Genomic DNA, 13,404 nt, shown 5'->3' with positions numbered 1-13,404 from the left:
AATCCAAATCATTAATTTCTAAGCATAAACCGGTTCATATTATCATTCAATTGTTTTCAATTATCATAAAGTCTTTAAAAAGAAAAATTACGTGCAAAAACCTGAAATTAAAACCGAGTAACCGGTTCCAAAATAAAAGTAACCGGTTCTGAAATACAAGTAATCGGTTTAGAAATGCAACCACAGGCTTTAAATTTTATTTAAAACAAATTTTACATTCAAATCGACGGGTAACCACTTAGAAAGTAAAAGTAACCGGTTCTGAAATGCAAATAATCGATTCGAAAAATTTTGCAAACGAATCCATAGACTTGTAATAATATTTACAACATAATGACATATCAAAATCACCGGGTAACCATATTAAAAGTGAAAGTAACCGGTTCTGAAATGCAAGTAATTATTTTGTAAATGTGTTACAAATGCTTCCGCAGTCATTTAATTATATTTTCAACGTATTACACATTTAAATCACCGAGTAACCACTTCAAAAACGAAAGTAACCGGTTTTGAAAAGCATGAAATCAGTTTGCAAATGTATTAGAAATTCATGTACCGATATTTAATTTTATTTTCAACAAATTGCACATGAAAATAGTCGAGTAACCACTTCAAAAACGAAAGTAACCATTTGTAAAATACATGAAATCAGTTTGTAAATATATTACAAATGCATTCGCAAATGCATTAATAATATTTTCAATAAATTACACATTAAAATTACCGGGTAACCACTTTAAAAGTGAAAGTAACCGGTTCGAAAATCCAAGTGATCAGTTTGTAAATGTATTACAAATGGATTCACAAACAGTTAATTACATTTACAATAAATAACACATTAAAATAGACGGGTAACCGATTTAAAAATCTAAGTAACCGGTTCTCAAGTCTAAGTAACTTGTTCGAAAACACACGTAAAATGTTCATAGATTTTTTTAAAACGTGTCTGTAAATTTTTAATTGTCTTTTTTATTCAACTACGTGGGTATAACAGACGAGTAACCGCCTGAAAATACCAAGTAATCGCTTAAAATTTACTAAAAAGTTTAATATTATAATTTGTTTAGCTTAGGAAATCGTTTCACAGTATTATATTTGCACTTATATGAAATTTTGCTACGCTAAATATCGAGTAACCGTTTGATATCATCAAGTAATCGGTAGAAAAAAAATGTAAAATAATTGAAAAAATTATTATTTAACTTAGGAAAATATTGTACCGCATTATATTTGTAATTATATGATCATTTGTTGCCAGAAGTACCAAGTAACCGTTTAAAAATATCAAGTAACCAATGCCAAAAGTTTAAAAATAATCTCAAAAATGTTTTCCTTATATTCATGTGGGATTTGTTTGTAAAATTTTGTATTAGAAACCAAAGTAATGAAAAGTAACCGTTTAAAGATACCAAGTAATCGTTTAAAACATTTGGAAAAATTAAGATTTTTAATTTGTCGAGCTATGAAAAATTTTGCGGAGTATTTTATTTGTGATTTTATGAAAATAAATTGTATTAAAGAACGAGTAACTGTTTAAAAATTGTTGAGTAATCGTTATCAAAAATGTTTAAAATTATTCAGAAAACTCCCCGGCTATGTAAAATAGTTATTTTTTCATACATTTTTCCAATAGATACCAAGATATGGACAAGTAACCGCTTATAAATATCAAGTAATCGTCTCAAAAATGTCGAAAACAAATTGTTTTATAATTCAATTAGCTTGGAAAAATAGTTGCGTAGTCGTTCATTTGTATTTTTATGGAAATTTACAGAGGAAAATAGGCAAGTAACCGTTTAAAATTTTTTGAGTAACCGTTACGAAAAGTCATTAAATTGTCTTTTGAAAAGTTTGTAGTTATATTAACACTATATTCAAGGCATTTTAAAGCTCCTTGGGACCAAGTAACCGATTAAAACCCGCGAGTAACCGTTTAAAAATTTTGAGTAACCGTTACGAAAAGTCATTAAATATTCATTTAAAAGTTTATAGTTATATTCACACAATATTCAAGGCATTTTAAAGCACCTTAGGGTCAAGTAACCGATTAAAACATGCGAGTAACCGTTTACAAATTCTTGAGTAACCGTTACGAAAAGTCGTTAAATGTTAATTTAAAATTTTATAGTTATATTTACACTATATTCAATACATTTTGAAGCTCCTTGGGGCCAAGTAACCGATTAAAACCCGCAAGTAACCGGTACCAAAAATCAAAAAATTGTGTCTTAATTTCCCGGTTTCTTTTTCCAAATCATGTCTGTGCCAGGATTCAAGATTTTTATGTTCAATAAAGTTTTGAAGGGCGTTCATTTCATGGAACACACCCTTCGTTTGGCCTGGAAATACCCTCCCCCCAAAAAAATCGTGGCTTTTAGCCAACAACAAAAAAATATTCGTAAAGGAAATTGACAATAAAAATAGGAAATTGGTAATAAAAAAATAAACTAAAAGCCAAAATGATTCATTAGGGCTTCCTACTACCACTTTATTATTATTTTTTGTACACTTGCCTGCCTGCCTGCCTGCCTTAATGGGAGTCTGACGAGAAGGGGTGTTTTTTTATGGATAATGGCTAAATGCCAGCTGGGCGAATTCAAGTAGTTTTGGTTTTAAGTTAGGTTATGGTGTTACTTAACTATTGACAAGCTGCAGCAACTCTATCTCGATTTTCCGTTTGACTCTAAGCCAAACAACAAACAATTTGTTATGGCCAATAAATGAAAAGTGGCAGCAGCAGTTTCTGTTAACACAGACGACAGGTATCTAACTACCGATTTTCGTCGGAGTCAAACTGTGTGTGTTATTTTGGCAAAGATAATCCCGAAGAGAGGAAGGGGAGAGGTATGGAAATTTATGGAAAATTGTTTCCAAATTCCCCCCTCCAGCTTTGTAGAGGCTTGTTACACATTTCCATGGCTTATTTGCCATTTATCGCCTAACTTATGCTGCTGTTAGCCACCATTCAAAGAGGAGTAGCCACTTTGCATAGTGGAGGAAAAAGAAATATTAGTCACACACAAAGCCGCCGAGTTGTTGTTGCTCTCTTTGTTGTTGGCCATTTGAATTTTGAATAGACCGTTGCTTTTTAAAAATTCTCGCTTTGTTGTCTGTCTGTCTGCCTGTGTATTTGTGGCATCAACACAACACAATTTTTCTTCATGTACAGGTTTTTCTATTTTGTTTTTGTTGTTGGTGTTTTTCTTGTTGTTGTCGTTTGCCTCAAAGCCACTGAACCAACAAATCAAGTTAACAAAAGCTTACATGAACAAAATTCAGTAACAGCTTGCCTCTCAACTGGCTTTTTGCCACATTAATGTTGAAGAAGGTGGCTCTGGCTATAGAGGGGTTGAAGGTGGGATGGTTGTGCATGGCTGTGGACAGCTAGAAGGTTTTTTTTGGTGGTGGTAACTTTATTGGTGCAACCACATAAAGCACACCAGCTGTGCTTCTTCTGATGCCGCTTGTTTGCGGTTAAGTCTTTGTTTTTTTCGATTTTGTCCAATTTTTTTCTAAACCGCCAACAAATAGACCGACAAACAACGACCAAGAGACCCGAGGACTCAGGGAGAAAAATGTGTGAATGCTAGTCATTTGAAGGCAAAATTCTGCAGTGGTGGTGTTCGTAGTCGCGTTGATGATGATAGAGTTTTCTGTGAGTTTTGTTGTTGTTGTTTTCTGTTTGAGTCTCTAGTTAGTGAAGTGCACAAGTGCACCTTTCAGTAGCTTTTGATAGATCACTCGAATTTTTTTGCCAAAAGGGGTCTGTTCTCATTAATCGGCTTTTTGACGATATTTATGTGTGGCAAAATTGGCTGGCATCCATGTGGCTTGATGGGCCTTTTATGAACTTTAGGAAACAAAGGAACAGAACAGAAAAAACGATGAACGTAATGGCAATTCAGGGAGTGTAGCTCCCTGAAATTATTGGGAACTTAAAATTTATCAAAAAGAAAATATTTTATAAATTTTGTAACGGGTTTGAGACGGTTTTAGGTATATTTGGTAGTTGAAAGTACTTTATTTAGCTTTTATATTAAAAAAATGTAATTTTGAAAAAATTTAGAACCGGTTCAGATTTTTTTCGAACCGGGTTAAAACCGGATTTCGTTGAAATGTTGCTAAAATATTAATATGCTATGTTGTTCAATTAAAAATATACATTCTTAATAATAAAAAATGTAATTTGTTACTAATGGATTATTTTTTACCCGGGTTTTAAAAGCATATAGCGGTTATTAAACGGGTTTGAGCCGATTTTAGGTATATTTTAGAATTAAAAGTATTTTATTTAGCTTTTAAAATCCATAAAAAAGGATTTATACAAAATCGGATCCGGTTCTGATTTTTTTCGAACCGGGGTAAACCCGGGTTTCGTTGAAAATTTTGCTAAAATATTAATATGTAATGTTGTTCAATTAAAAATATAATTTCTAAATAATAAAAAAAAATTCAATTTCTAAACAGAGGTTTATTTTTGAACCGGTTTTAGAAAGAATTTATCGGTTTTTAAATAGTTTTGAGACCATTTTAAAGTCCTTTCCTTAACTTCAAAATACCAAAAAATTGGATTTGGAAAAAATTGTAACCGGTTCTGAATTTTTTCGAACCAGGTTAAAACCGGTTCTTATTAAAAATTTGATCAAAATTTCAATAAGTTATGTTATTCAACCAAAAATATAAAAACACAACCACAAATTTCTAACAAATGGATTATTTTTAACCCGGGTTTGAAACGCATGTAGCGGTTATTAAAATGGGTTAAGACGATTTTATGTATATTTTGAAATTAAAAGTCTTTTATTTAGCTTCTAAATTCCATAAAATAGGAATTGGAAAAATATTGGAACCGGTTCTGATTTTTTGGAACCGGGTTAAAACCGGGTTTCGATGAAAAATTTACTTAAATATTAATAAGTTATGTTGTTTAACTATAAATATAATAACCACGAATTTTTAACTAATAAATTATTTTTGAACCGGGTTTGAAAACCATGTAGCAGTTCTAAAGCGGTTTTAGCCAATTCTACGCTGAAATACCTTATTTTAGATATTAAAAACTCAGTATAGGCTTTGAAATTAGATAAAAATAGTTTTTTAGGATTTAAAAACAATTTGTTTCTGAATTTTTTCAAACCGGGTTAAAATCGGATTTAGTTAAAAAATGTACGAAAATATTAGTAAGTTATGTTATTCAAGCAAAAATATAATAAGACAACAAGAAATTTCTAGCAAATGGATTATTTTTGAACCGGGTCTGGAACCGGTTCCGATTTTTTTTGAACCAGGTTAAAACCGGGTTTCTTTTAAAAATTTGCTAAAATATTACAAAAAAATGCTTTTCCACTAAAAATATAATTCGACAACCACAAATTTCTAACTGATTAATTATTTTTGAACCGGGTTTGAGAAGAATATTTCGGTTATTAAAAGGTTTTGGGACGGTTTTATTTATAATTGGGCATAAATGTCCTTTGTTTATCTTCTAAATTCCAAAAAATAAAATTTGAAAAAATATTGGACCCGGTTCAAATTTTTTTGAACCGGTTTTCGTTGAAAATTTTTGCTAAAATATTAATAAGTATTGATTTCCAACTAAAAATATAATATGACAACTACAAATTTCTTATAAATGGAATATTTTTGAACCGGGTTTGAAAAAAATATATCGGTTATGAACCGTTTTCACACATTTTTTTGAAGTTGAAAATACTTTATTTACCTTCTAAATGAAATAAAAATAGTTTTTCTATGATTTGCAAGAAATTAGAACTGGTTCACATTTCTTTCGAACCGGTTTAAACCCGGGTTTCACTGAAAAATTTGCAAAAATATTACTATAATACGTTATTGATGTAAGAATATAAATATACAACAACAAATTTCGCAGCAATTTGAACCGGTTTTTGAAAATAATTTATCGGGTTTTACACGGTTTTGAACAAACCGGATTTTACACAGTTTAAACAATTTTTAACTTTAATTTTGTCTTCTTTTTTTTACTAATTCCAATATTTTTTCTATTATTTTCAGAACGAATGCTTTGAAACGTACAAAGTCTGTTACCAAATTAGAACGCACTAAACGAGGTTCGGGAGGCTTACGCGGCTCTCGTTCACACGAAAGTTTATTATCCAGTCATGCAGTAATGTCAACCATAGGTAAGTTCTATCGCTCTCTCTCTCTCTCCCGAATATCAAACTAATTTTTTTCTTTTTCTCCCAGATCTCTCTTGCACCGGTGCTGTGGGTGTAGCACCCGTCCACCAATCGGTATTGGGTCGCCGTTATTGTTTCCAAGTACGTGGTGGACCACGCGGTGAACGTTATTACTCCTGTGGCTCACGTCAGGAACGTGATTTATGGATCTACTCCCTACGCAAATCGATTGCACCAAATGCTGAACACACCCGCCACACCGATAACTCCCTAAAAATGTGGATATACGAGGCCAAAAATCTACCACCAAAGAAAAAATACTTTTGCGAACTGCATCTGGATAAGACGCTGTATGGTCGTACCAGTGTAAAGCTACAAACTGATTTGCTGTTCTGGGGCGAATATTTCGATTTTCCCGATATACCTGATATCAATGTGATTACGGTGAATGTATTCCGCGAAGTGGAAAAGAAAAAGAAACGTGACAAACATATGTTTGTGGGTTCGGTGAAGATACCCATCCATGAGGTGACAACACGTCTCTTCTCCGAAGATTGGTATCCGATATTGAGTGAGAAAAACGATAGCCTCAATCGTAATGGCAAGGAAGTGATACCCACATTGCGGATTAAATGTCGTTTCCAAAGTATTGATATATTGCCCATCAATGTGTATGCGGATTTCTTGACCTATTTGAAGGAGAACTATAAGAAGGTGTGTGAAACCCTGGAACCGGTGATTGGTGTTAAAGCCAAAGAAGATATTGGCCAATCATTGGTATTGTTGATGCATGCCCAGGGTTTGGCGGGAGCCTTTCTCACTGATGTTGTTGCTTTGGATTTGTTGCGTGTCGGTGATCAACGTTTGACCTTCCGCGGCAATTCTTTGGCCACCAAGAGTATGGAGGCTTTCTTGAAACTGACTGGCGAACAATATTTGCAAGACACTTTGGCTGGGCCCATTAATGAAATCATACAATCGGATCGTGATTGTGAAGTGGATCCCACCAAAGCGACTGGTTCGCTGCAAAGACAACAGGCCTCATTGAGGGCTGCCGTGCGCAATGCCTGGCAATGTATCTATGAGTCACACAAGAATTTCCCCACACAGTTGCGTAACTGTTTTGCCACATTCCGTGAACGATTGGAGCAATTGGGTCGGCAAGATATGGCTGATAATTTGATATCGGCATCCATCTTTTTGAGGTTCTTGTGTCCGGCCATATTGTCGCCCAGTCTGTTCAATATTACCAATGGTGAGTTGAGGATTTCTTTAAATCAAATTAGGTTTCCTTATTTAACTTTTGTTTTTTATCTCCCTTTCAGAATTACCGTCATCCCGAGCCACCCGTAACCTTACCTTGGTCGCCAAGACTCTGCAAACCTTGGCCAATTTCACCCGTTTCCAGGGTAAAGAGAACTTCATGGAATTCCTCAATGATTTCCTGGAGCAAGAGGCTCCCAAAATGAAAGAATTCCTCCAGAATATTTCCACCCGCCCTGAACACACAACTCCTGAGTCCATCTTGGATTGGGCCGGTTACATTGATCAAGGCAAACAATTGTCCATACTCCATATGCTGTTGAGTGAAAGTGTTTCCAAATTGCCCGAGGCCCGTCAACATGACCTGGACCCCTTGCAGCATATTTTGGATGAAATAACCAAAGCCAAAGAAAGCAACAACTATATGCAACACATGCCCTGCAACAACATGATGATGATGTCAACCTCGTCGACAAGTGAAAATCAAGAGAATCGCAACCCAGATGAAATGATGACCTCACAGAGTTCAGCTCAAAGTGGTGTGGTCCAACAGCAGGCCCAACTGGCCCAGCCTCAGCATGCTGTGGTCACCAAACCCATACCAGCTGAAAGGGGCATTATGCGCGGTGTGCTCACTCCCAGCTCTTTGGAAAAGAACATTTTCCGTTACAATGATCCCACAGTCAATGGTTTACTGCAACAGCAACAACAACAACAGCAGCAGCAACAACATGCCAATTTGGATAAACGCCACTCTAATTCGCAGACCTCCATTGCTGGTCTGGCCTATACGGGTGGCATGCAACATGCCCAAAGTCAAACTTCAATTGCCTCCTCGTCCCAGCTAATGATGGCCGGTGGAGTGAATCACCACTGTCCTCCCGCACCCAATGCCAGTGCTACAAATACCATGGATCGTTTGTATTACACAGCGACCAGTTCCAATGGCAACCTTTCCACTGCCAGCCACAATGGCAATGACAGCGAAGTTAGTTCAGCTGGTGGCCAAGTGCGGGCCACCACCCTACCAAGAGGCAATAACAACTACGACGAGTCCACCGGAGATTTTATACAAATTTCCGGTTTGGACACGAACAGTGCTTTTGTACGCAAATCACCCACTCCTCTGCTGAAAAATCAAGCCAATCAGGCCGGTGGTGTAGTCAGCAGTGCTGTCAGCATGTTGAATGCTTCCCAGCAGCAGAAACTACAACAAAGGAATTTAAATAATTCCTCACTGAGTCTAACGCTCAGCGATCGTACTCCAAGCAAATTGAATTTGGGCATTCCCGATCACTCCAGTTCACCGCTATCCCATAAAATCTCTGCCGCCTATCCTGCTTCGTCGCGTACACGAGATTCAAATCCCAATTCAAACATGCCCATGAATTTGGAGGATTTAGATGATCTCTTTAAGTATGCCGAGGAGCATGCAGTGGTGGGTGAGGTACAACCAGCCTCCTCCTCCTCCTCATCTGGCAAAAATAACAAGGAACAGCTATCGGGTAAAACCAGCCACGGTTCTAGTTCAGGATACCAAAGTATTACCACACAAAGTCGTGAGGACAACAACACAAATCAAAGTCATCAACAAAAATCTGGCATGGCAGCTCCATTGGCATTTAAGAATCCCAGTTATCAATTGCAACAGAATTCATCAACGGCATCATCACAGGGCGGAGGCCACCATCATCATCACCACCATCACCAAAGATCCAACGGCGGCTCGAATAACTACAATTCGGGTTTGAGTGCCCATCAACAGTTGTTCGGTGGCAACAATAACAGTAGTGGTAGGACCAAATCGAATGCTGGTGGTTTGGTGGCAGCTAGGGCCGCATTACTAAATGGTGCCGCCCCACTAACACCCTCTTCCAGTGAGGAACGCTTGTCCACAGATAATTATCACAATTATGCTCCGGTAAATAAGCTGTTGAAATCTCCATCACATGGCCACTTGGATGCCCAGCGTACCTTGAGTGGTGGCAGTACATCATCAGCATCTAGTTCAAATATGCCCGGTTACAACAATGTGTCACAATCACAGCAACAACAACAACGTATGCCCAGAACAAATCCACAATTTAAAAGGGAGGATATTTATGCCCCATTGAACAATGGCGGTGGTGGTAGCAGCAGTTATATGACCTCATCATCGGCTTCGTCGGGTGGCAGCAGTGGTGTCGTGCATCCCGGTACAGTGGCAATTTACAACAATTCCCAAAGGCAGCAGCAACAACAGCAGGGGGGTTCAAACAATTGTGGAGCTTTGGTTTTGGCCAGCAATGGCCGCTATCAAAGGCGTTTGAGTTTAGATTCGGCCAGGACCCTATCGGATAGTTCAACAGATACAGAGGGTAAGAGTGGAGAGAAAGAACATAATAAAGTAATAGTTAATAAAATGTTTTTTATAGGTCAATATCCTCCCCACGAGGGCAACAAGCGTCGCCGCCAACCCCGCAATCATGTCAACAACATTTCAAATGGCCTCCAGTCCTCGAATTTGAATGATCAAAATGGTGAAATCCAATTGTTGCAAGAAACTTTGGATACTTTAAGGCACACCTTGGATCGTGATGAGGCTGAGTTGCGTGATTCCAGCGATGAATTGTTTGCCTTGCAACGTTGCAATGGTTTCAATGGTTGTGGACCAAACGGTGTGGCCAGCCTGACGGCTAACAATTTGAGCTTGCAATCGGAATCGACAATGAGGAGTATTATTGATAGGTAAGATGGAAAAGATAAATGGGATAAATTGGAAATAGTTGTAGGTCTAGAAAGTTGTAGGTCTAGTAGGTCTAGAAACTAACCTCAAAAAAAATATTTAAAAAAATTAAATTTGTTTGTGTAATAGTTTTAAAAAATTTATAAAAATTTATGTTTTTAATTTGAATAAAAATTATTAGAGAAATTGATTTTAAAGACTTATACCCCAAAAATTTAACATCAAAATTGTTTAAAAAATGGTTTTAAAAATATATGAATTATTTTTTTTATTCTTCTAATCCAGTTTGGAAACAATTTCTTTTAATATAACGTATTTGAACACGGAAAACCATTATATTTTAAATGGATTTATATGAATTCGAAAACCCTATAAAATTTTCACAAATTAGGAGTTTTGGTATTTATTTTTTCTTTTTTCAAATAATTTAATGTCTATTTAATTTTAAATTTCAATAAATGGATTTATATGAATTTTAAAAAACATTTTTTTTTTTAAATTAGGGGTTTTGATATTTTTTTTTAAATTTAAAATTAAAAAAAGAAACAAAATAATAAATAGATTTATTGGAATTTAAAAATCTAACCTCAATTTTTTCGAAATATTTAAATGTGGCAATTTTTTAGTAATTCTAGTAAAAATATTTTTTTCTATTAAGGTTTTATTTTAAAAATTTAATAAATAGAAACAAAGGATTTTAAAAAACTATAACCTCAATGATTTTTAACAAATTAGTAGTTTTGGTATTTTTTTACAAATAATTTAGAGTCTATTTAATTTTAAATTTCAATATATGGATTTATATGAATTTTAAAACCTAAAAAAAAAATTTTTTTAGTATTGAACTTTGACCTATTTGTTAGCAATTCTAGTAGTGAAATTAATTTTTTTCTACTCATTTTAACAATTTTTTTTAATAATTGATTGAGGATTCTTTCGCCATTTTCCAAACCTTATCTCAAAATATTATTTTGCCAAATTTGAGGAATTTTCTAACAATTTTGATTCCAAGAAATCTTCTGTTTATATTTTTTTAAATATATATATTTTATATGGATAGACAAAATTTAACTTTAGTAGAATTGCTAAGAAATATGCCAATTAATTTTTTCACAAAAACTTCAATTTGTGGTTTTCAAAATTCACCTTTTTAGAGCAATTTTAATATTTTTTTATTCTATTACCGTTTCTAATTTAAAATTATATAAAACCCAATGTTCAAAGACATTCATATAAATTTTTGAAAACCTAACCTCAAACTAAATTTTTCAAAATTTTTAATTGTGGATAAATTTCTTCGCAATATAAAGGTTTTCATATTTTATTCTAATAGGTATGATAATAAATTAAAACAAAACCTCTTGTTCTTCGATATTTCAGTGAATTTTAAAAAAAAAAACCTAACCTAAAAAAAATATCCAAAAACCTAACCTAATGTGTGGTTTTCAAAATTCACCTCTTTAGTGTTTTTAAAAGCAAATTGATGATGAAATAAATTCCAATGTTCAAAGCCATTTATATAAATTTTTGAAAACCTAACCTCAAACTAAATTTTTCAAAATTCATAATTTTGGTTATTTTTATTTTTTTTAAGAATATAAATAATGTATTATTTTTATTGTAATAAATAGGATACTAAATAAAACCAAACCCCTAGTTCTTTGGCATTTATAAGAAATTTAAAAAAAACCTAACCTCAATTTTTTTCAAAATTTATATTTTCTCCAATTTGTTTAACAATATAAAAGTTTTATTTTTTATTCAAATTTTTATGATAATAAAAAAATACAAAAATTATCCCAAAGACCATTTTTTGTATCCTATCCTCAAAAATGTTTTTGTTTCAAAAGGTTTTTTAATATTTTTAAAAGCAATTTGAAAAATATTTTTTTATATTAGTTATAAATTAAATAATTTCTCTAGTTTCTTTGGCATTTAAATAAATTTAATAATTTTAAACCTAACCTCATTTTTTCAAAATTTAATTTTTATTCCAATTGTTTAAAAATTTTAAAGTTTTCATTTTTTATTCTAATTTGTATGTTAATAAAATTATAAAAAAACAATACTCTAAAGGGTTTTCTTTGATTTTTTTTTTGTTTTAATTCTAACCTCAAAAAATATTTTTTCAATACAGTTTCTTTTTAGTATTTTTAAAAGCATTTTGGAATAAAATATTTTATTCTTGCCATTTTAGAATTTAAAAATAAAAAAATCAGAATGTTTAATGGATTTATATGACTTTTTAAAAAATCTAACCTAAAAAAATTAAAAATATTTCGATTTGGACTACATTTCATATCAATTAATATTTTCAGTATAGTATTTTTAAAATCAATTTGAAATAGATTTTTTATTTTAGTCATTTTCTAATTTAAAAATAAATAAATCCGATTGTTTAACAAAATAATATGATTTTTTTAAAAACTAACCTAAAAAAAATATTAAAAAAAATTTACGATTTTGACTAAATATCATATCAATTAATATGTTCATCTCTTTTTTAAAAAACGATTTGAAATACCTTGTTCAATGATATTTTTAGATTTTTATATTATTTTTTTTTTTTTTTTAACCTAATCTCAAAAAATGTTTTCAAAATTTTCTCATTTTGTTTAATATTCTTGTGAGATTTTTTTTTTAAATTTTTTACAAAACCCTTAACCCAAAATCTGATATTAATGTATTTGTTTCTTTTATTTCTTCCAGATTAATAACCATGGAGGAGGAATTACGACGTGAGCAATTGAAAATGTCGCTGGCATTGTCACACAAGCAGCGGGTAATTGAGGAACAACAGGGTCAAATTGCTGCCTTGGATGCAGCCAATAGCCGTTTGCTGAGCGCCTTGACTGTGCTAAGGCAACGCTATGAGACACAACATCAACAGCAAAATCAAACGCAGCAATAAGTTTAGCAATTAACTAAAATATTTATCAAAAACACAAAAAAGAAAACTGAAAACTTAGCTTTGAAGTTATTGCTCCCCCACACACACACCTCACCTCTTCTTTAAGAATCTGTATAATCTATTAAAAATAATTTTTATTTGTATTTTTAACTGCTGTTTTACCTGCTCCTGTCTCCTGTATTTATATATTTATAATTTTTAAAAGAAAGTCTTTAATGTTAAGTTTTAAAACAAAAAAAGTATTTTAATATCTGTTTTGAAAAATAATGGAATTTCCCCCTTTAAACTAAAAACAAAACAAAAAATCTACAATCCCCCAATTCTCTTAAAGAGTGTTTTTCATTTTT

General features: G+C 32.9%; 1 protein-coding gene across 1 annotated transcript in view; it reads left to right on the top strand.

Annotated features, from left to right (window-relative positions):
- LOC133321688 (ras GTPase-activating protein raskol-like) overlaps positions 1 to 13,076 on the top strand; it is an 85,927-nt gene extending 72,851 nt beyond the window's left edge. Inside the window, exons 4-7 of the mRNA XM_061530770.1 lie at positions 6,034 to 6,161; positions 6,226 to 7,413; positions 7,484 to 10,148; positions 12,856 to 13,076. Of these exons, the coding sequence (XP_061386754.1) occupies positions 6,034 to 6,161; positions 6,226 to 7,413; positions 7,484 to 10,148; positions 12,856 to 13,057 (4,183 nt within the window). The 3' untranslated portion in view covers positions 13,058 to 13,076. The remainder of the gene's footprint in view (positions 1 to 6,033; positions 6,162 to 6,225; positions 7,414 to 7,483; positions 10,149 to 12,855) is intronic.
- The last annotated feature ends 328 nt before the right edge of the window (positions 13,077 to 13,404 follow it).

The sequence above is a fragment of the Musca vetustissima genome, unplaced genomic scaffold (assembly GCF_032173495.1).
Source record: "Musca vetustissima isolate MV318-11 ecotype Yass unplaced genomic scaffold, APGP_CSIRO_Mvet_v1 utg12440, whole genome shotgun sequence".
NCBI classification, from domain to species: domain Eukaryota; kingdom Metazoa; phylum Arthropoda; class Insecta; order Diptera; family Muscidae; genus Musca; species Musca vetustissima.
This window is presented reverse-complemented; position numbering and strand designations above follow the sequence as displayed.